This window comes from Equus caballus, chromosome 11, assembly GCF_041296265.1.
Source record: "Equus caballus isolate H_3958 breed thoroughbred chromosome 11, TB-T2T, whole genome shotgun sequence".
NCBI classification, from domain to species: Eukaryota; Metazoa; Chordata; class Mammalia; order Perissodactyla; family Equidae; genus Equus; species Equus caballus.
The window spans coordinates 8,201,116-8,225,041 of NC_091694.1; the positions used below are offsets into that span (position 1 = coordinate 8,201,116).

The 23,926-nt window shown below is 49.9% G+C and overlaps 1 protein-coding gene and 1 long non-coding RNA gene across 4 annotated transcripts in view; one reads left to right on the forward strand and one right to left on the reverse strand.

Annotated features, from left to right (window-relative positions):
- Nucleotides 1-23,926, forward strand: part of SDK2 (sidekick cell adhesion molecule 2) — a 273,751-nt gene that overhangs the window by 162,503 nt on the left and 87,322 nt on the right. For 2 of the 3 annotated variants that reach the window (XM_005597218.4, XM_023652110.2), the window contains exons 4-5: nucleotides 4,871-5,018; nucleotides 18,187-18,320. In XM_005597218.4, coding sequence (XP_005597275.3) covers nucleotides 4,871-5,018; nucleotides 18,187-18,320 — 282 coding nt within the window. Of the gene's footprint in view, nucleotides 1-4,870; nucleotides 5,019-13,571; nucleotides 13,634-18,186; nucleotides 18,321-23,926 lie in introns of those variants that run through there. The other variant, XM_070226013.1, reaches the window with a different exon arrangement.
- LOC111775594 (uncharacterized) lies at nucleotides 1,363-4,987 on the reverse strand. The gene is made up of 3 exons (XR_002811357.2): nucleotides 4,855-4,987; nucleotides 4,107-4,220; nucleotides 1,363-2,566 (listed from the first exon to the last, which is right to left on the reverse strand). It is a non-coding gene; the product is annotated as an uncharacterized lncRNA (long non-coding RNA).

The window sequence follows — 23,926 nt, forward strand, 5'->3', positions numbered from 1 at the left end:
GGCTCCCTGAGCAGACCTAGGAAGCCCATTTGACAAAGTGGAGTGGAGAGAATGGGAGGGTACTAGGGGCCTAAGAGCCACAGTGAGGTGGGGAGGTTGTGGGGTGGAAAGGTGGAGGAGAATGTCACCTGCAAAACTTGGACTAAGGCCAGCTCTGCCCTTCCTTCATCCATCCATCCCACCATCCTTCCATCCATCCCACCATCCATCCATCCACACATACAAACATCCATCCCTCCATCCATCCACCCGTCCCTGTCTCCATCCATCCCTTGCTCTCTCCACTCATCCATCTATACATACATACATACAATCATCCATCCCTCTCTCTCTCCATCTCTCCTTCCCTTCATCCTCCCATCCCTCCCTCTCTCCCCTGTTCATCCCTCCACTCGTTCAACTATACATCCATCCATACATGCATACAATCGTCCATCCCTCCATCCCTCCCTCCCTCCACCCCTCCCTCCCTTCACTCATCCAACTATCCATTCATCTGTCCATCCGTCCATCCATCCAAACATCCGTGCACCTACTGAACAAACCTACAACCCTGCCCTATTGGCATTCTTTTCCTTCGTCTAACTACCCTTCTCTCCTACCTCCTAGCCTTCACATACTCTCTTCCCTTTGAACCATCATGCCCTCCCCCTCACACACACACAGAGCTAACATCTACTCCTTATTTATATCTCTGCTTAAAAGGAGCCTCTGCTCACCTCCCAGTCTAAAGTAGGTTCCCCTTATCCTGCCTTTCATAGAAACCCCTGTTCCTTCTTCCTAACAGTTGTCACAGAGTGTCACTGAATCTTTGTCTGTGGGTTGGTTTGCTTATGCCTGTCTCCCTGACCAGACTATAAGCTCCATAAGGGCAGGAGCAGGTCATTCTCCAGTCCCCACCATAGAGCCTACCTCACGCACAGTAGGAGCTCAATAAAGAGTCATTGCATGATGGCATTGGTTGAGTTTAGAGAGAAACTACTGTGTGCAGAACACGAGGAGGCCAGGTGTCTTGTAGGGATTTTCTCATGAATATAACGGCCTCTTGAAGCTTACAATGTAGTAGAAAGAGATAAAGAATGTGCGTGGAGAATTTTAATGCAGAGCATGAGTCACGAAAGAGGCGGAGAGGCCTTGCCAAGGGAGGCGGGGTTTGAGGGCGGGCCCCGCTCAGCCCTGACTGCTTAACGGAGGATAAGCCCCCATCTCCATGAGCTTTAATTTCCTCACTGACGAAATGGAGCTAAAAAAACTAGAGGAAGGAGGAAGAGACACTGTGACCATGAAATTGCTTTAAATTGTTCAAATATATCTTCAGAGTTCTGGGAAGAGTTTTTTAAACGTATAAAATCATGGTAAGAACTGAAATCAACGTGATTTATTGATGCAATTTTTTATAAACAGAGCCAAGTAGGAGAAATTAATAAACAACTAAAAAATGTGTATTTATTCAAGTTGAGCTTGTCGTGTTATTATGCAGATTGAATGAGACAAAGAATGTGAAATCTCCCTAGAGGGAAAACTGACGTACAGTCCGTATGCAACAGGTTCTTGCTCTTTAATTCTATTTGGGGGTGAGGGTGGGTAATCAAACTGTGAAAGCTGTATAGGATTCCAATACTTTAGTACTACAAATAGTAGGTAGGCTTTTCAGCACTTTGATATACTCTTCCCGTTTCCATGTCTGCATCACAGATTACCTCAAAACGTAATGGTGTACGAAGGCATTGATTATGCTCACGGCTTCTGTGAGTCTTGAGTCTGGACAGACCACGGTAGGGACAGCTTGTCTCTGCTTTTGGTCACTGAGGGCTCAGCAGGAAGACCCAAAGGCTGGGGGCAGAGACTATCTGAGAGCTCACATGTTCGTTCACGCTTACAGTGTTGATGCCGGCTGTCATCTGGGGACCTCAGCTCCTCCCCATGTGGGCCGCCCATGTCTGTGTGAGCTAGATGGAGCTTCCTTATGACATGGGAGCTGGATTCCAAGCAAGAGTGTTTGGAGAGAGAGAGCCAGGTGGAAGCTGTATTCTTTTCATGGCATAGCCTTGGAAGTCACGTAATGTCACTTCCAGCATATTCTATTGGTGGAGTAGTGACAAATCCCCCAGATCCCCAGATTCAAGGAGGGGGAACCTAGTCCCACCTGTTGTGGGAGCAGTGGTACTCATAATGTAAGAAGAGCCTGTTGGATGGGAGAGAAATATTGACGCAGCCACTCTGGAAAGAAGCAGCCTGATACACACACATATTATGTCATGTCATCCTGGCTGTAACCTGTGAGGAAGGGACTCTTCTTAACTGTGTTTTACAGAAGAGGGAATTCAAGCTCAGCAAGGCCAAAATTTTGCCCAAGGTCATACCTATAAGTAACAGCAGTAGGATTTGAACTCAGCTCTCAGTGGCCCCTACCATTACATTCACTGCCTGTCAAACTGAGGACAAAGATGCCAACAGCTCATTTTATTTCTTGAGATATTTAATTGGCCAGATCCCTCTGGGATGCTGTTGAACCGTGGAGCCTTGGGAAATGATGGCTTGTTCTGGTGGCATTCCAGGCAGAGGCCTGAGGGGAGAAGAAGGATGTAACTCAGCATGACGGGAGAGGCACATGACCTGGTGCGGGCATTCAGACAGCCAGGGTTGGTTGGGGTCTGACGGGGGGGGACCTTGAATCCAGGTAAAGGGATTTAAACTTTCCTGGGGCAATAAGGAGGTCCTAAAGGTTCTGAGCAAGTCGGTGATATGGTCAGAAAAACTAATCAGGAGAGTGCAGAAGATGGATGGGAGGGGATCCCATGTAGGAGACCATGTGGGGAAGGAGTCGATGCAGCTGGAGTGATGGGCTAGCTTATTGGTGGGACCTAAGGGAACAGAGGGGCCTTGGGAATTGAGAGCAATATTCCAGAGGAAGAGCCGAAGGGCTTTGTGGGAACCCGGACGGGAAGCACCAGGAAAGGCTCCAAGGCTTTGGTCCTAGGTGCTCTGGGCAGGTATGGGAGGGGGAGCTATTAGCAGAACTTAGAATGCAGGAAGGAGGGCATGGAGAGGAAGTAAAGAATACCCAACGTTTTCTGTTGGAAGTTGGGTGTTGGGTGTTAGGGCTCAAGGAAGAGCCAGGGCAGACGGACAGTCTTTGCAGAGAGATTGAGGTCAAACCCATTAGGTCAGGCGAGGAGAGAATGAAGCCGAGGGCTTTGGGAAGTGAGAGTGCCGGCCAGTAGTTCTCAAACTTCGGTGTGCAGCTGGATCTTCCAGAGAGCGAATCAAGACCTCAGACCCAGGCGCCGGGGAGCCGGGCCTGTCGGCGCCCCGGGAGAGAGGAAGCATGGGAGCAAGTCTGTGGGCTTACCATGCCCAGGGGATTCTGAGGCCACCAAAGTGTAAGGTGGGAGCCCAAACAGTAGTTCTCAACCTTGGCTCACACTGGACCTACCTGAGCAGTGTAGAAATACCCACATCTAGGTCCCACCCACCCCAGAAGGTTCTTACCTCTGGGAATATTAAAGGGGATTCTGAGGTGCAGCCAGGTTGGGGTCTCCTGGGTGAAGGAGAGGAAGAAGAGGCAGGTGGTATTCCAGGGGCTGAGAAATAACAAGGCAGCAGGAGGCCAAGTAGCTGAGGGCATGGCCCCCGCGGTCAGGGAGGGAACGAGTGGGCCACGGGGAAACGAAACCAAGGTGTCAGTGGTCTGAACGGTACTGCATGTGGGGATGCTGACGGGCAGCCCACACCCACACCCCAAGCCAGTGAAATCTGAAGTTTGGGGGTGAGACCGGGCATGAGCATTCTTTAACTCTGTATGTGATTCTTGCTGACACTCAGCCAAGTCTGAGGACAAACATTGCTTCTCACACGTGTGTGTGGGCACACTTCACTGGGAGTCTTGTTAAAATGCAGGTTCTGATTCAGCAAATCTGGAGTGGGGCCTGAGACTCTGCATTGCTGACCAGCACCCAGGCAGTGCCCGTGCTGCTGGTCCATGGACCACACTTTGAGCAGTGAGGAAGTATACATCAACACTCAAGAGTCTTGGTGATCCGCTCTGTACCAACACCCCTCCCCACATCCCGTCTCCAAGCCCCTTCCATTAGAATCAGACCCACTGTGATGCCAGCTGGCAGGTGGGCAACCAGAAGTCTTCCTGCTGCATCTCCACTGCTCTCTGCTCCCCTCCTGGCGACAGAACATCAGAGCTGGAATCAGTGTGCCCTCCTTACCTGCCAAGGGGGATGGCACATTTCAGAAAGAGCAATAGGTATTTAGGTTCACACAGACGTGTACCCGCACACACTTGCCACCCGGAGACAGGAGGGAAATCATATCACACCCGTTTAGAGCATGTAAGACCCCCACCTCTTCAGCCTACCCACCCTTCCCTCCCACCAAGGGCAGGGGAGACCCCCCCCACAAGACGTGCCCTTCACCTCACATCTCAACCCCTGCCAAACTGTAGGGCTGGGAAGGAGGGACAACTCTGCCTGAGGCCAGACTCTGAGGTCTGAGTTCAAAGCCTGGCTCTGACCCTTACTAGCCATGTGACCTTGGACAGGTCAATGAACCTCTCTGAGCCCATTTGAGCAGTGTTTTCATTGTAAAATGTAGGAAATAATGACCTACCTCTCATGGTTGTTGGATGAATCAATTGATTCATAGATATCTGGATATAAATGGATATGAACCCCAAAAGCACAGAGCAGGGTACAGCATGGCAATAGGGTTTGAGGGTGGGGTGGTGTCCCCCTTCCGCATGGTCATCCTATGTGCCCCGTGTGTTCCTTCTGCAGCCGCCGCTCCCAGCCCAGGAGCTGGGCAGCCTCTGCGGCTGACCTCCGGCCCCGGAGTCTCACTTACGTTCTTCTCTCCGCAGACATGGGGAGCTTCGAGGAGGGCGAGAAGCACCAGAGCGTCTCCCACGGAGAGGCAGCCGTCATCCGCGCCCCTCGCATCGCCAGCTTCCCCCGGCCACAGGTGACCTGGTTCCGGGAGGGCCGCAAGATCCCGCCCAGCAGCCGCATGTGAGCCCTGCTCTGGGGGGAATGGGGAGGCGGGGGCAGACGAAGTTTGGGGCCAAAGCCCGCAAAATGCTGAGGAGAGCACTCGCTGCAGAAGCCTCTTTCAGCTCTTCTGGGACGTAGCCAGATTGGGGACCCCGCAGATGATGAAGTGTAGTTTCCAAGGGGCTTTCTGGGAAGGTGCGTGCCAAGACTTGGAACCAGGACAGCTCAGTCTCCTTCCTGGGGAATCCCAGGGCGTTGGCTCCACTCTCAGCTGAAGAATAATTCTGCCTCTCAGAGCACTTAAAAAACCCAAAGAGGCACAGACAGAGGCGTCATCACCTTGGTTACAGGCCGGGGCCCAGGCGAACACTGCCAGGGAGCCGTGGGAGGGCCTGGCCTCTCCCTACAGGGCGCGGCCCCGGGTGTTTCCGCTGTGCCATGTGGCTGGGCGGCCGCTGCTATGCAGGCTGTGTCTTTTGGCTGCGGGGAGGAGGGCAGGCCCAGCAGGGAGAGAAACACACGGCCCTTTCAGCGTTAACAAGGACCCCTCTGTGTGGCCCAAGGCGTTGGCTGTGGCAGCCTGGCTTGTGGGCAGGCGTGATGGAGCCAACACCTCCATCACCGTGTATATATCTCCACAGAGGGCGAAGGCCAGAGCATTTCTTCCTGGGACACACCCGGCCCTCCTGATCCCCCCTGAGGGTCTGGAGCTGGCTTTCCTCTGTGGCACTCTGCCTCTCTCTGACTCCCAGAAAAGAGGGAAGTCCATTCTTGTCCTCAGTCAACTGAGGGTGGAGCCCGGCCTGCTCTCTGTAGGAAGCGGGAGCTCAGATGGACAGTTCTTGCCTTTGGGGACCGTGAAGTCTAGGGAGAGACACACAATAATTCTAGCATGGTAAGATCCTGGCAGTGACAGCGGCTGTGGGTTCACTGAGCTCCTGCTGTGTTCTCCAGCTGGGCTGAGCACCCTCTCCTCCAGAACCGGGCATGCTTCCATGGAGGAAACCATCCCCAGAGCGCAGGCTTAAGAGATACTTGTCGAACGGGTGACCCTCACAGTAGCACTGTCAGGCGGCTGGTTTTATCCCCATTTTACAGATGGTAAAGTAAAGCCCTCAAAAGTTTAACTACTCTGCCAAATCTCACATGGCCACTCCCAGGCTTGTTGACTCCCCGAGTCAGGGTCCTTAATGCTGTCTTATGGGAAAATTATGTGAGAGATATGGGAACAAAAGAGATAAAGTGATTGTACTTGTTGGTCCTGGTACTGTGATTCTCAGCCTGGCCGCCTGTGAAATCATTTGGGACAATTTAAAATATCTTGATCTTTAGATCCTAACCGCCCCCACACACATATTCTGATTTCATTGAAATGGAGTGTACCCTGGCATCAGAATTTTGTTTTTATTTAATTGAGGTCATAATAGTTTATAACATTGTGAAATTTCAGTTGTACGTTATTATTTGTCAGTCACCATACCTATGCGCCCCTTTATCTTTGTGCCCACCCTCCACCCCCCTTCCCCTCTGCTAACCACTAATCTGTTCTCTTTGTCCGTGTGTTTGTTTATCTTCCACATATGGGTGAAATCATTTGCTGTTTGTCTTTCTCAGTCTGGCTTATTTTGCTTGACATAATTCCCTCCAGGTCCATCCATGTCATTGCAAATGGGACTATTTTGTCTTTTTTAATGTCTGAGTCGTATTCCATTGATCAGTCATGGGCACTTGGGTTGCTTCCACGTCTTGGCTATTGTGAATAATGCTGCAGTGAACATAGGGGTGCATAAGTCTCTTTGAATAGTTGATTTCAGGTTCTTTGGATAAATACCCAGTAGTGGGATAGCTGGGTTGTATGGTATTTCCAGTTCTAATTTTTTGAGAAATCTCCATACTGTTTTCCATAGTGGCTGCACCAGTGTGCATTCCCCCCTGCAGAGGACGTGGGTTCCCTTTTCTCCACACCCTCTCCAACATTTGTTCTTTTTCGTCTTGGTGATTATAGCCATTCTAACGGGTGTAGTAAGGTGATATCTCATTGTAGCTTTGATTTGCATTTCCTTGATTATTAGTGATGTTGAACATCTTTTCACGTGCTTGTTGGCCATCTGTATATCTTCTTTGGACAAACGTCTGTTCATATCTTCTGCCCATTTTTTGATTAGGTTATTTGTTTTTTTGTTGTTGAGTTGTATGAGTTCTTTATATATTTTGGAGATTAAGCCCTTGTCTCTGACATGTCTCTGATATGATTTACCAATATTTTCTCCAAGTTGGTGGGTTGTCTTTTCATTTTGTTCCTGGTTTCCTTTGCCTTGCAGAAGCTCTTTAGTCTGACAAAGTCTCATTTGTTTATTTTTCCTTTTGTTTCCCTTGCCCAAGTAGACAGAGCATTTGAAAAGATCCTTCTGAGACCAATTTTTCTGCCTATATTTTCTTCTAGGAGTTTTATGGTTTCACATCTTACCTTCAAATCTTTAATCCATTTTGAGTTAATTCTTGTGTATGGCCAAAGATAATGGTCTACTTTCATTCTTTTGCATGTGGCTGTCCTGTTTTCCCAATGCTATTTATTTACTTATTTATTTAATTTAAAGATTGGCACCTGACCTAAGATCTGTTGCCAATCTTATTTTTTTTTCTTCTCCTCCCCAAAGTCCCCCGGTACATAGCTGTATATTCTAGTCGTAGGTCCTTCTGGCTCTGCTACGTGGGACGTCACCTCAGCATGGCTTGATGAGCGCTGCTAGGTCCACGCCCAGGATCCGAACCAGTAAAAACCCAGTCCACCAAAGCAGAGGGTGCAACCTTAACCACTCAGCCATGGGACTGGCCCCAACACTGTTTATTGAAGAGACTTGCCATTCTCCATTGTCTTGGCTCCCTTGTCGAAGACTAGCTGTCCATAGATGTGTGGTTTTGTTTCTGGGCTTTCAATTCTGTTCCACTGATCTGTGTGTCTGTTTTTGTGGCAGTACCATGCTGTTTTGATCACTATGGCTTTGTAGTCATTTTGAAGTCAGGGTTTGCGATGCCTCCAGCTTTGTTCTTTTTTCTCAGGATTGCTTTAGCTATTCGAGGTCTTTTGTTGCCCTGTATGAATTTTAGGATTCTTTGTTCTATTTCCATGAAGAATGTCTGTGGGATTCTGATTGAGATTGCATTGAATCTGTAGATTGCTTTAGGTAGTATGGACGTTTTAACTATGTTTATTCTTCCAATCTATGTGCATGGAATGTCTTTCTATTTCTTTATGTCATCATTGTATAAGTGTTTCACCTCCTTGGCTAAATTTATTTCTAGATGTTTTATTTTTTATGTTGCTATTGTAAATGGGATTGTATTCTTGAGTTCTCTTTCTGTTAGTTCGTTATTAGAGTATAGAATTGCAACTGAGGGTCCAGCCCCGTGGCTGAGTGGTTAAGTTCGTGTGCTCTGCTTTGGTGTCCCAGGGGTTTGCTGGTTCAAATCCTGGGCACAGACATGGCACCGCTCATCAGGCCATGCTGGGGCAGCGTCCCACATGCCACAACTAGAAGGACCCACAACTAAAAATACGCAACTATGTACCAGGGGGCTTTGGGAGAAAAAGGAAAAATATAATCTTTAAAAAAAAAAAAAAGAAATGCAACTGATTTTTGTAAGTTGATTTTTTTACCCTGCAACTTTGCCATAGTTTTTTATTATTTCTAATAGTTTTCTGATGGATTCTTTAGGGTTTTCTGTATATAAAATCATGTCATCTGCAAACAGTGAGCGTTTCACTTCTTCATTGCCTATTTGGATTCCTTTTATTTCTTTTTCCTGCCTAATTGCTCTGGCCAAAACCTCCAATACTATGTTGTATAAGAGTGATGAGAGTGGGCACGCTTGTCGTGTTCCTGTTCTCTGAGGGATGGCTTTCAGTTTTTCCCCATTGAGTATGATGTTGGCTGTGAGTTTGTCATATGTGGCCTTTATCATGTTGAGGTGCTTTCATTCTATACCCATTTTCTTGAGAATTTGATCATACACAGATGTTGGATGTTATCAAATGCTTTCTTTGCATTTTCTTTGCATCTATTGAGATGATCATGTAGTTTTTATTCCTCCCTTTGTTAATGTAGTGTATCACATTGATTGATTTGCAGATGTTGAACCATCCCTGTGTCCCTGGTATAAATCCCACTCGATCATGATGTATGATCCTTTTAATGTATTGCTGTATTCAGTTTGCCAATATTTTGTTGAGGATTTTTGTATCTATGTTCATCAGAGATATTGGCCTGTAATTTTCCTTCTTTGTATTGTCTTTATCTGGCTTTGGGATCAGGGTGATGTTGGCCTCATAGAATGAGTTAGGAAGTGTTCCATCTTCTTCAATTTGTTGGAATAGTTTGAGAAGATGGGCATTAAATCTTCTTTGAATGTTTGGTAGAATTCTCCAGAGAAGCCATCTGATCCTGGACTTCTGTTTTTTGTGAGTTTTTGATTACCGTTTCAATCTCTTTACTTGTGATTGGTCTATTCAGATTCTCTGTTTCTTCTTGATTCAGTTTTTGGAGGTTGTATGAGTCTAAATGTTTATCCACTTCTTCTAGATTGTCCAATTATTGGCGTATAGTTTTTCATAGTATGCTCTTATAATCCTTTGTATTTTGGAGGCATCCATTGTAATTTCTCCTCTTTCCTTCCTAATTTTTTTTATTTGAGCCTTCTCTCTTTTTTTCTTAGTGAGTCTGGCTAAGGATTGGTCAGTTTTGTTTATCTTCTCAAAGAACCAGCTCTTAGTTTCATTGATCCTTTCTACTGTTTTGTTTGTTTGTTTGTTTCTATTCCATTTATTTCTACTCTAATTACTATTTCCCTCCTTCTGTTCCTTTGGCCTTTGTTCTTCTTTTTCTAGGTCTATTAGATATAGTTTAAGATTACTTATTTGAGATTTTTCTTATTTGTTAAGGTGGGCCTGTATTGCTATGAATTTCCCTCTTAGGACCACTTTTGCTGCATCACATATGAGTTGGCATGGTGTATTTTCATTTTCATTTCTCTCCAGGTGTTTTTTGATTTCTCCTTTAATTTTTTTCATTGATCCATTGGTTGTTCAGTAGCATGTTGTTTAGGCTCCACATATTTGTGACTTTCCCAGCTTTTTTCTTGTAGTTGATATCTAGTTTCATAGCATTATGGTCAGAAAAGATGCTTGATATGATTTCAATCTTTTTAAATTTATTGAAGCTTGCCTTGTTTCCCAGCATATGGTCTATCTTTGAGAATGTTCCATGTGCACTTGAGAAGAATGTATATTCTGATGTATTTGGATGGAGAGTTCTATATCTATCTATCAAATCCATCTGGTCTAGTTTTTTAATTCCACTATTTCTTTGTTGGTTTTCTATCTGGATGACCTATCCATTAATGTAAGTGGGGTGTTAAGGTGCCCTACTATTATTGTGTTGCTGTTAAAATTCCCCTTTTAGGTCTGTTTATAATTGTTTTATGTATTTTTGTGCTCCTGTGTTAGATGCATATGTATTTGTAAGTGTTATATCCTCTTGGTGGAGTCTTTCTTTTGTCATTAAATACTATCCCTCTTTGTCTTTCACTGCCTTTTTTGTCTTGAAGTCTACTTTGTGTTATATAAATATAGCAACACCTGCTTTCTTTTGTTTGCCATTAGCTTGGAATATTGTCTTCCATCCCTTCACTCCGAGCCTGTATTTGTCTTTAGACCTGAGATGTGTTTCCTGGAGGCAGCATATTTTTGGGTCTTGTTTTTTAATCCATCCTGCCACTCTGTGTCTTTTGATTGGAGAATTCAATGCATTTACATTTAATGTGATTATTGATATATGAGGGCTTCATACTGCCATTTTATCACTTGTTTTCCAGTTGTTCTGTATTTTCCTTCTTTCTTGTCACATGTATTTCTGACTGCCAATTTATTTTAGTTATTCTCTGTGATGATTTTCTCAGTTTTCTCTTTATTTATCATTTGTGTCTCTGTTCTGATTTTTTGCTTAGTGGTTACCATGAGGTTTGGATAAAAGATCTCATAGATGAGATAGTCTGTTTTCTGATGGCCTCTTATTTCCTTAGACTAAGCTGGTTCCATCCCTCTCCTCTTCCCCATCTAAGTTCTTGTTACAACTTATTCCATTTTGTATTGTGAGTTTGTGATTAAAATGAAGTGATTATAGTTATTTTTGATGCTTTCCTTCCCTTTATCTTTAATGTTATAATTAAATGTTTGCTAACCTGTTCTGATAGAGAGCTGCAATTTCCTGATTTTGTCTGTCTATTTATCCCCTTGCTCAAGGCTTTGTAAATCCTTTCTTTTTTTTTTAAGGTCTGAGGGCCTTTTTGCTTATTTCTTGTGTGGGGGTGTGGTTCTTATGGTGATGATCTCCCTCAGCTTTTTTTAATCTGGGAAAGTCTTTATTTCTCCATCATATCTGAAGGATAATTTCGCTGGATAGAGTATTCTTGGCTGAAAGTTTTTGTCTTTCAGATGTTTGAATATATCATTCCACTCTCTTCTAGCCTGTAAAGTTTTTGCTGAGAAATCCACTGAAAGCCTGATAGGGGTTCCTTGTAAGTTATTTTCTCCTGCCTTGCTGCCCTTAATATTTTTTCTTTGTCATTGACTTTTGCCAGCTGTACTAATATATGCCTTGGAGAAGGTCTTTTTACACTGATGCAATTAGGAGTTCTATTAGCTTCATTTACATGTAATTCCAGCTCCTTCCTCAAGTTTTGGAAGTTCTCAGCTATTATTTCTTTGAACAAGCTCTCTGCTTCTTTCTCCCCCTCTTCTCCCTCTTGAATACCTATAATCCTTATGTTGCATTTTCTAATTGAGTTGGATATTTCTTGGAGAATTTCTTTATTTGTTTTTAGTCTTAGTTCTCTCTCCTCTTCCACCTGAAGCATTTCTATATCTTTGTCCTCTAAATTACTAATTCCGTCCTCCATAATATCAGCTCTGTTTTTTAAGGATTCCAGATTTTCCTGTATCTCATTCACTGTGTTTTTCATCTCCAGCATTTCTGATTGTTTTTTTTCATAGTTTCAATCTGTTTTGTGAAGAATGCCCTCTGTTCATTAGTTTTGTTCCTGATTTCATTGAACTATCTTTCTGAGTTTTCTTGTAACTCATTGAGTTTCTTTATGATAACTATTTTGAATTCTCTGTCATTTAAGTTGTAAATTTAAGTTAAATTTCTGTGACTTCAGGATTGATTTATGGGTACTTGTCATTTTCCTTCTGGTCTGGAGTGTTAGTATACTTCTTCATGCTATTTGATGGGGTGGACTTTTGCCCTCGCATAGTGGTAGTATCAGGTCACAGATTCTACCTGCTACCACTTGAAGGGGCAGGAGCTGTGTTTTCTGAGCCTGCCATGAACACTGGCAGATGTGCCTGACCGTTGAAAGCTGTGCTGACAGGGCCTGTCTGCGCTTACCTGCTGGTCACTGTCACTCCTCACATGTAGGCACATAGGTGCTCTGGTGGGGGTCCCACACTCTGACCAGCTGGCTGAGCTGGTGTGCCAGGCAGGATTGAAGGAGGGTTGCTCTCTCTCTCACATGTGTGGTCCCATGGGCTCTCACTCTGCACTCGCCATCTGCCCACCTAGGATGCTCAGCTTGGTGGGGACACCCCCCTGATTGCTTAGCCACCTCAGTGTGGAGCGTTCCCACAGGCCAGGAGGCAACTCTGAGAATGAAGGCATTCCTGCAGAGGGCTGCCTTTCCCCTTCCCCCTCTCAGAGTTGCACACCAGCTGCCACGCAAGGTCCTGTGCCCTAGGCCACTGCCTCCCAGGAGGGTCCAGCACTCCCACCTTCAGATGCACATCTGCACAGATCTCTCAGACTCTACTGTGTGTGTGAATGTTTCTGTTGGTTTATGCATGTCCTTTTCATTATACCTTAGGGGCGAGATACTAAGGGAAGAGCTCACTCTCCCATGATGCTGACATTACTCTCTCACAAATAATTTTTTAGTATAAGTGTGTTCCAAATGCTGCATGGGCACACTTATATTAAAATTTTATTCTCTATCTCAACTTGAACTGAGTATCTTATATTTTTCTTTGCTTAATCTGGCAACCATAACTCTCTGTAGGTTAGAAAGAGACAGAGAAAAGAGGGGATTCTCAAACATTTTTGAGGTTTTAGGACCCATGCTCTAATCTATGTCCTCCTTGAGATATCTGTTTGGCGGTTCAGAGATGTCTTAACCAGATCCAACATGCAGCACAGGGACAGGGGACAGGGTCCCCAGATGTGAGGTCCAGTGCAATTCAGGGAAACTTTGATTCATGGGTCTGAGAGCTGGGGAAGGGAGAACTCACTCCCCAGCCCAGCTATCACTGCCCTGGGCTGCCCTGGGCAGAGCTGCCACCCTGTCATTTTCGAGAGCCATGCCACCTTGATGCCATGACACTGCTTCCTGCTTCGCTCTCAGAGGAGGCACTGGCCAGCCAGCATCAGAATTTTTAAAAACTCCCCGGTGATTCTGACATGCAGTCACAATTGAGAACCACTTTTCTAGAATGTATCCGTTATCTACAGACACAATAATGTCACATAAAAAGTGGTCCCAGGGACCTGAAACAGTGAGCATATATTTGCCATATGGATCGGCAGGTTGGTGATCTTGGCTGGGCGCTCACTTGTCTGGGGTTGTCTGGCTATTGCCCTATCAGATTTTCTGGGTGACTCACCTCTACTCCACACATCTCGTCCTCCAGCCAGCTAGCCCTAGCATCTTCTCCTGGCAATTGCAGGGGAGCAGGAGAAGAAGCAGAAACAGATTTTTGAAGCCTCTGCTGACATCCTGTTGGCTTAAGAAAGTCACATGGTAGAGCTCAGAATCAAGAAGCGAGGAAATTGCCTCTGCCTGTTGAGCGAGAGGACCTGCAGAGTCACATGGCACAGAGTGTGGCTACAGAGTGGGTGAAGAGTCAGGGCAGAACCCCAGGTCAGTGGGTGGACCATGCTGTGTGAGTCAGAGCATGCTCCCCTGAGGCCTAAACAAGCTTCAATAAAACCGGCAGAGCATGGTGAAAGTTAACACTGATTCTGAGGTTAATTATAGAAAGGGAATGCTCTGCCACACGGGTGCTGAGACAGGTAGATGAGTCCTCACCCCTTCCTAACTCCTTTTTCCAAGATTATCTCACATGTCCTAGGTGTATCAATGATGGCATCCTGCAAGCCAATCAGTTGATAGTCGCTACCTGGAATACTGTGTTGAGAAGGATTCTGAAGCTTCACCCAGACTCAGTGGAAAGAGGGCCATGATAGATTGGCGATGTCTCCCGTGGCTGTGCCAACGGGGCATGTAGGCCTTTATCCACTATGTTTGCTGCAGTAGATGAAACCTTTCTCCAACCTCACTTCCATCATCCCTTTCCTAACGCCTCTCTACCTCCTTTTTTCATTCCTGATCTCCGTCCTCACCCTCTTTTTATTCCCAGCAGCCTCTGGCACCAGGACAGAGCAGTCTTGGCATGCACACATGCACACCTTCACGGTCACACCCACTGCTTCCTGCCCTCTCCATCACTCTTACCAAACACGGACTAGAGCACCATGGTGATTTTGTCCAGCAATTGCAGTGAATTAATATTCATAACGAGAGGAAAGGCCCCTGGAAGCAAATTCTCTGGTGTCTGTTTGCCAGAGATACATATCTGATGAGCGGTATCAGCCGGAGGGGTGCGCGGGGCGCTGACAGTGTGCACTATCTACAGAGGGCCGCTCTCCCTGCTGGGGCAGCGATGACGATTACAATGCCTCGCCCATTCCCTGGTGCTTATTGTTGAAAAGGAGACAAGATTCTTAACCATGACACATGCTGGGGGCTTTGGGCAGGTTCTCAGACGGTTTATTTTATTCTTAATTAAATTATCAATTGTGCCCCCAAGGAGTCGAGAAAAAAGGGCTGGCTTAATAGGATTGTGGCCGGAAGGTGGGATGGGAGCTGGGCCAGTCAGAGAGGCAGGAAAGACCTAGTAAATTGAAACCAGAGAATTATGGCTGAACAATATAACCCAGCCCTCACCTGAGCCCTGATGTCCACGCCCCTCAAGAATTCTCCTGCCAGCTTCTTTCCGTGGAGGTGTATCTGGGGGCAGCAGGCTGGAAGCCTCCTGGGTGCCAGGAACAGCTTTGTGCACTTTGGAAGTGAGGTACGGCCCTGTTCCAGAACCATCTATCAAGGGGATGGTCATCCTGCCGAAGGCTGTAAGCCTAGGGACCTCAGCCACCTGCTGAGGGCAGAGGGAGGACGGGTCATAAGGCCATCAGCACTTTGCAATCCCTCTGCCCCTGTTCCACTCCACGCTCGGGACTCGAACCCAGGCCCTGTGGGCCCCGGTGCAGAGTACTGTCCTCTCGTGCTAGTCGAGGCAGTGCCAGCTGCAGTAACAGACAGACCCCCAAATCCCAGGACTCAGCACATAGAAGTGCATTTCTTGCTCAAAGTCCCCCCATGGGCGAGGGGTGGGAGGGGGCCTCTCCTCCACAGTCATTCAGGGACCCTGGCTGTGGGAGCTCTGCCGTCACCAGCACTGGGCTTCCACGTTGCCCTGCACTGACGGGGGGGGGGGGGGGGGGGGGGCGGGGCAAGAACGTGGGCATCGTGCAGGGGTTCTTGTGGTCTCAGCCTAGCAGTGGGGCACATCCCTTCCTCCGTATCCCCCGGCTCAGCCACACTGCCCCATCTGGATACAAGGGGGCTGGGAAGGGCGGCCTCCAACTTCTCAACAACTACGGTACAGATCTTCCTCAGCTTACGACGGGCTTACGTCCTGGTAAACCTGCATATCACCAGCCTGAGAAAAGATCAAAATTCAAACTTTGAAGCACAGTTTCTACTGAATGCTTATCGCTTTAGCACTATCGTAAAGTCAAAAAATTACAAGTCGAATCATCGTAAGTCAGGGACCGTCTGTACTCCGTGGAAGGGGCTCCCGAAACTGAGGTGGACACTGACCATCTCTGCCACCTCGACACGCCATCCCACCTAGGACAGGATCTCTCCGTCGTGGCCCCGTCAACATTCAGGGCCTCATTCACTGTGCGGGCTGTCCCATGCACGGAGGATGCTCAGCAGCATCCCTGGCCTCTGCCACCAGTTGCTTTTAGCACCCCCACAACTGTGACAGCCAAAGGTTGCCCAGACATTGCCAAATGTCCCCTGGAGGGCATAGCCAGCCCTGGTTGAGAACCCCTGACCTGGAAGTCTCTACCATAATATAGACGAGATATAGCTAAAGGAGAGGACGGGGCTGGGGAGAGTCTTCCTGCTCTAGGAGAGAAGGAACTGGAGGTGGGAGCCGCCTTCTCTGGAGGCCACGAGGGGGCTCATGCGATGCAGGTGAGCCGGAGAGTGGGACCAGGCCCTGCCCAGCGCACCCACCCATCGAAGGCTTCCTTCAACCTGCTCACATGATGCCCTGGCAACGGGAGTGGCTGGGGAAGCGGGAACCGCGTGGTCCAAGTGCAGTGCTGAGCATCAGATTGGCCGTGACGTTGGCCCATGTGCCAGGTGAGGGCCGTGTGAGAGGGAGGGGGACAGCCTCAGGCCCCGGTGGGGAAAGAACAGAAGGAGCGACAGGAATCAGACTCTCCCACGCTCCGAGCTGGAAGGAACCCTCGCAAGCATCTGCTTCTGCCCCTTGCACAGAGGAGGAAACTGAGGCCTGGCAAGGAGGAGGTGACATGCTCCTTAGAGGCTGGGGCGGAGCTCCATCCCAGAGCTCACCCCCTGCCCCGCCCAGAGCCCAGCCTCCCTGCCCCCAACCCTCGCCCACCCCTGCAAGCTACACTCAAGGGCAAGGGTCCCTGCAGGAGACACTCACGTGGGGAAATGGTCACCATCCTTGTCCCAGTTTTGCCACTTTTAAAATATTTTAGCTTGGCTCTGTTGCACCTCCCATCACCCCACTAACTGGTAGTTAAAAGAGGTCTTCAAAAAGAAAAAGGCCATCTTAGGGTACCCAAGAGTTGGGGCAGGAGGTCTTTGCCTTCCGACATCTCGGAGCTCCACTGACAGTGTGAGACTCAACACATGAACCCCCAAAACCAAGAGAGAGGGGACCGCAGCATACCCTGGCTGGGAGAGGCGTTAGTGGGGATGTTTATTTGAGAGCGTGTTTAAAACTCTGTAACATTCACCTAATGGGAAAATTTGAAAAGAATTCAACTGGATTTGTCCTTGTTAAACTAACATTAAGGATGTTGAACAGCTGTCTCGGGCACATCACATTAAAATCCGGAGATAGACTTGACAAACTAATGGTTTTGCTTGTCACTGGGAGAACGGGTGAAGGGAGGAGCCGGGCAGAGTGGCCCAGGCAGCGCTCCCGGCTCTGTTTCACCCACATCGAGTTAGGTCCCTGGCTGCCCCCCTGGACCAGCCCCTCTTCTCTGCCTGCACACCTGGGTGCTGGGGGCTCCATGAGGGGATCTCAGCAGAGGGAGCCAGTTTAGAAGTAAACAGCCCCTGTCTGCACCCCACTGCCCGGCCAGCCTCTTTTCCTCCTCTCAATCAGCCCAGACAATGCCACTTTTGTTGACTGGCTTCAGGGAGATGGAAATTGATACCCTAAGAAGGGGTTGGAGGGAGATGTGACCCCAGGAGTCTGTGTTCCGTCAACCTGTGGCCTTTGAATCAACCTAAACAAATTTAGGATTAGGTGAAGGCACTGGTTCTGGAATGGTCCTGCTCATTTCTAAATTCATTATCATCACTCATCATTCACTCATTCATTCATTCATTCATTCCAAGACATTTTTTCAGTGTCTGGATGCTGCTGATGCAGAGATAACCACACACAGCCGTTGATGCTATGACAGGGAAAAGGGCAGAATCCCGCAGGAGCTCAGACCCCTAGTGCAGGCTTGGGGTGGGGGCAGGAAGCTTCACACGGACAGTGGTCTCAGCGCTCTGGGCATGTGCTGTATTTGGGTCTGACCCCCAGTGCTGGCAGTGTGCTGGATTCTCTACAAACTGCACATGGCTGGAGTTTAGGCAGTAAATGGTTTTGGGAGTGTGCTGGAGGAGGGGCTCCGAGAGGCGGCTGCGGGGGGAGGTCTGGTCCAGCCACATGCTTCAGGTCCCTGTTGCACCCATCGCTGGATGCTCAGAGCCCCTGAGGCCCCTGTCAGAGGAGTCCTTTTCCTCTTCCCAGAGCCATCACCCTGGAGAACACCCTTGTCATCCTGTCAACGGTGGCTCCCGACGCAGGCCGCTACTACGTGCAGGCTGTTAATGACAAGAATGGGGACAACAAGACCAGCCAGCCCATCACGCTCGCGGTGGAGAGTAAGTAAGCGGCAGGGCCTGGGACCGAGTGCGGAGCGCATCATTAAATCTTGGGAATGGGGCTCCAGGGGGTCACTGGGAAGATGGAATGGCGGTGGAGGGGGAGGCGGGGGAGGAGACCTCCTGAAGAGGAGGAGACGCAGATGGGGTGAGTGTGAGGGCAGAGGCAAGTCTGAGATTCTGCATCAGGAGAGGGGATGCCAGCCTGGTTGTTAGCGGGGCCACCGGAGACCTGGGGAGAGCGTGGATGTAGGAGAGAGCGTGTGCCTGTGTGGGTTACAGCTGCCCCTTGGGCTCAAGTGCTGAAGGGAGAGTATGCCAGGAGATGGGAAGTTTTTAAAGAAACACACCAACTGCCTCTGCTCAGCTGGCATATAAAAAGCGCTGCTTCCACTCAGAGCCAGGACGTCCTTTCTGATGGGCACACGGCTCTCTGCCCAGGCGCCCACCTAAACGTGCCCCTCTGCCCATCCCCTGAGACCACCCCGTGCCCTGCAAGAGAGAGGCAAAGCCCTCCCAGTGGCAGAAGGTAGCAAATTTAAAGGGTGACTCCTTGGGTTTCCTACGGCAAAGAGGTATTTGTCCCCCCGAGACTGAAGGCAGGTTTCTGAGCCATGATGGAAACGCTGGGGATGCCCACCCTGCCTGGTTCTCCTGGCCAGGCCGGCCCCTCCCTCCGTGCTCCATCCCTGGGATAGAGCGGGTGGGTGGGGTGGTTCCGGCAGCAGGCGCAGGCTGGGAATCACGGAGCACGTGAGATGAGGCCAGAGCCTCCCGCAGCAGCCGAGCAACCACACAAGCTGGGGGAGCCAGATGTTCACATCCCTCCACATCTGTACAACTCCTGCTCCAAAAGCAAGTCTCATTTATCATCCATGGTCGAGTTGGGACGCACCCACCGGCAGCAAATGAGGATTCAGGTCAGCACAGAACCTTCCTGTCTCCTTCCTCCGGTCCCAGCCTCTGTCTGACGTTGCCCGAAGGGCCCAGAACATTCCTCAGCCCCTACCATGCCCATTCCTATGAGCACCAGCAGAACAGTTTCTCATTTCTGCAGAGTTCTCTCCCTCCCCACCCCAGGCTCCAGTCTGCCGAGAGAGAGACCTGGGTACAGGGAGGAGCGTTCCATATTGGATACTGACCTATCACGGGTAAACGTATAACCTCTGACATTGACCTGGGCCAGGGTCTCAGTGTAGTCTCGGCAGCCTGGGGTCCAGCCCATTGCCTGGGGCTGCGATTTCTGTAGGAAAAGAAGTTTAATCATTGAAGGGAGATGCTTTTCCCCACGTAGTTTTCACTGATCAGACTACCTGGAGTCTAATGGAATCCAGTCATTTGGTAACAGGCCATGTTCACGGTCCGAGTCAAGGCCAGACATCTTCCTGAGTGACTCAGTTTACCCTGAGAGCAGAGTTTGGAGCCTCCCACTCTGTACTCCTACCCCAGCACCTAACTTGCTCATGGGAGTAAATCAGCTTCTCTCCCGGCCCACTGTGGGGTCCATTCATTCTCTGCTCCATGTCAATCCCCCCAACCCTGACCGGCCAGGGGTGGCAGGCAGGGCCCCCGACCCCCACGTCTGCCCCGGTCCCCCTCGGCTGCCTGTTTCTGCCACTCCATCACCCTCGCCTCCTGCTCTCACGCGCTGATTTGTACTGGATTGAGAACAGAATCAGCTGATTTTCAGCTAATTTCTTCTCCCACGAGCGACTGCACTCCAAAACCCTGTGCCTGTCATGACACAAATCCCCCAGCCTGCCTGTCTGCCAGCCGATTCAGCAGGAGCAATTGCCACTTCACCTGCCACCGGCCCCATCTCCCCTTGTCTGACTCCCGAGCCTCGCTCCTCCCCCCTCCTCCCTCCTCTTTTCTTAGCGGCCTCCTGGGAGACACCTATGCTCTTCAGTAATGGAGAAGGAGAGAGCAAGGCCAGTGACCCTGAGAGTTGCCCCCTGCCCGGGTATCACCCTGGTGACCTCACTCGGACTGTCACAGCTCTTGAAAAGTCCACACCTGGGTGGTGGCCCCACACCCAGGGATCAGAGTTGCACTGTCTAATCGAAATATACTGGGAGCCGCATAAGTAATTTGAAATTTGCTAGTAGCCCCATTTTTAAAAAAGGAAAAAGAAACAGGTGAAATTAATTTTATTGATATATTTTATTTAACCTAACATAGCCAAAATATTGCCATTTTAACATACACTCAAAATAGAAAGATACTAATGAAACACTTTACATTATTTTTTTTTTGTACCAAGTCTTCGAAATCCATGTGTATTTTCCCCTTACGGTGCTTCTCAATTTGGATGCTAACTTTTTATCTGAAATATGTGATCTGTATTTAGATTTCATAAAATTTACAGCTGAGAAGGTAGAGTCCCAGGCCCAAATTGTTCCACACATACTTAAAAAAGTGTTCTAATAACTGATTTGGAGATCTGTTTTTAATTAAATGTAAATTAGATATAATTAAATCCCATTAAATCAAAGGGCACCAGCCACGTTTCCAGAGCTCAGAGCCACCTGTGGCTCGTGGCCCCTGTGTTGGAGGGGGCAGTCCAAGCTCGTGGGCGGCTGGAATCTGCCCAGGAGGGGAGCGGCTCACCTCACCACCCCACCACTCATTTGACCTGTGGCCCAGTGAGTCACATGGTCCCGGGGCCTCAGTTTTCACATCTGTAATGTGATGCCAATGGCACAGCGTGGTTGAAGGACTAAATGAGGTGACTCCGGGAGAATGGGTCACGGTGGGTGTTCTCCTTGTGCCTGTTATCAAAATCGTCCCGGGGCAGCAGGATCTGACTTTGCCCGTCTGGGGAGCCCCATGCTCCTTCCAGCCCCGAGCACGTCAGGAACCCCCATGGAAGACGCCACTCCTCCTGGCTCTGGTTTGTGTGTGACTTTCCTGGCTTGACCTTTGAGGCCCTGTTCACCCCACTGTCCAGAGCACTAATAAGGCAGATGTCCGGCGTTCCGTCCCTCAGCTCAGCCAGGCTGTCCCCTCACCCTAGCCGGTCATCGGAGACCCGGGAGCAAGGAGATGGCTCGGCACAGCCTTCGCCAGCAGAGAACACTTGACTGGAAGGCGTGCCTGCTGAGGGCGAGTCCCTGCCGCCCCTCGGCCTCTCTGACACCCCCAGTCTGCCCCGAGTGTCCCCCATGGCCCTCCCCTCACACCAAGAGCCTCCGTTTCCAGCGCTCCCGTGTGCTGGGCGCCATCCAGGCACCTGCGGGAATCGCCAAGTCCATCTGTATGACAGGCACTGGAGGCAGGTCATTATTGTCATCCGCAAGTCACAGATGAGAGCACGGAGGAAGCAGAAGCCGCAGAGGTGAAGCAAGTTAGTTCCCAGTGACATTTGCTAGTAACTGCTAACGGACACACCAGGCAGGGGACCGGGTCTCCTGGCCACAAACCTGCAGCCTTAGACGCTCCCCAGATCCTCTCGGGCCCAGCCTTGTGCAGTCTCATGGGAAACTCCCTCTGCCAGACACTGAAAGGCATCCTGTGGTCTCCTTCCTTCCACTCCATGAGGAGTCCTCTGAATCCCCATCTGCCCTCAACCCTCTCAGCCTTTACCTCCCACTGCCGCCAGCTCCCCTGCTCCCCCAGCCCTGTGCATGCCGTCTCCTTCCCCCATCACTGGTCCTTCCTAGTGGCAAATCCACCAGCTTCTCTCCACCTTGGTGCTCCTTGACCACCCCAGACACAGCACTGTTGACGCCCTCCCTGGCACCCTGTGCCTGGAGATCCAGGACCTGTGCCCACACTGTCTCTCACGGTCTCCCCGTCCCCATCGCTGCGCCTTCTCCCCTGAAGTGAACAAGCCCAGCAAGCCTGGTTCTCAGCTCCTTGTCCGCCCCCCATTGCCTGGTCCCCCCCAGCTCACCATCCTCTGCCTCACATCTGCACAAATGGCTGCTCCGTCCCCCTCACCAGCCGGGGCTCCTGACTCGAGTCTCTGGGCGTCTCCTCTTGAACAGGTCCGTTCAGACATCCCCCCACCATCTCAAACTCAGCGTGTCAAAATCCAGATTCATCTCCCCGCTTGGAAACCAGGTCCTCCTGGGCGTCACTTTTCTTTGTAAAGGGGGCCCCATCTCCAGGCATTTAGTCTCCAATCCCTCTGTCTCCCTCCACCCCCAGACCATCACCAGGCCCTGTCGATTGTGTCCTCCTGTCTGTCATCCCCTCTGTGATGCCCACCGAGGTGCCCACAGGCTGACCTGTAAATCCTCGGTTAGTTGGACCCTGATCTAACCTCTCCCAGTCAAATCTGCCTTTACTCCCCCTAGCAGGGATGGAAAATGGGTTTCAACTCCTAGGCCAGCTCTGATCTACGCTTGGCACTGTACTGTGTTAAGAGGGATTCAGAGGACACATCTGGGCTCGGCCAGGAAAAGCACTGCAACCAGTTAGCGCTTTCTCCTGGAGGCGAAGGGGCGTGGGCTGGGGATGGGGCAGCATGAGGGCCAGGATCTGTCACCTCCGTGACTGTCCCCCCTCATCCCTCCGGGTGCTCCGAGGGCTGCCCCAGCACTGTGCCCACACCTTCACTCCCACAGGGCTCCCATTCTAGAACATCCTTCACTCCTTCTGGATCCTCTCAGGTCCAGTCGAGCTCCCCACCTCCTGTGAGCCCCCAGGGAGCACTTGAGGCTCGATCTCCTGAAGCACTTAACACGTGCACCCTCTCCCTCAGTCAAGAGCCCCCTGAGGGTCTGTGACTTTCCCCTCTGGGTGGCCCCTGGGTCCTTCACTTGGTCGAGGCCGGATGGGATGGGGGGTGGGGCCAAGGAGGCTCTCCCCGAGCACAGGCAGGCAGATCCCCAGGAGGGGACTGTCCTTTATTGAGCACTCCCATGTGCCAGGTGCTCACCCCCGACCCGCTTAGCCACCCCACGGGGCCCTCCTTCCCAGCGCCATCACGGGCGTCTTTAGACCTTTAAAAGTCTTAGCACCCATCTGACTTCCTCCCAGACCAGCACTCCGTGAGGACAGACCCCTGCCCGTCTTGCTTGGTGGGGAATCGCTGGCACACGCTCAGAAGAGACTTGTGGGGTCGGGGGCTGACCCCACACACCTTGGGAGGAGGTGATTTTCATCCCCATTTTGCCGCTGAGAAAAGAGACTCAGTGGAATGAAGTGCCTGGCTGGGGCAGAGCAAGGTGCTGAGAGGTCTTCCTGACCCCCAGGCCTCCTTCACTGGGTCCAGGGTCCCGGGGCATCACCAGTGCCTCCTCTCCGGTCCCACAGGCTGCCACCTGGGCCTGGGCGTGACCCCCCGGAGTCCCTGGGTGGGTGTGGGTCTCCCCCCTCCCCTCCCTTCTCCCCTCCCAAAGCCGACCAGCCAGCTGGCCGAGGTTTTGGGGTGACCCTCGTATTTTTCAACTCCGAGGGCTCTCTGTTTACCCGGCCGCACCGTGCGGCTCGCCGCCTGGGCTCTGACCGTCTGTCTCCTCCTCGTGCCCCATTAATCTGGCCCGGTACCTGAACGCCCAGCACGTGATAAACTACTTAGAGCACGCTTTTATGGATTCAGCTATATCAGCAGCTTTCAATCCGATTGCTCTTTATGGCACCTACATGAGGCTTTTATA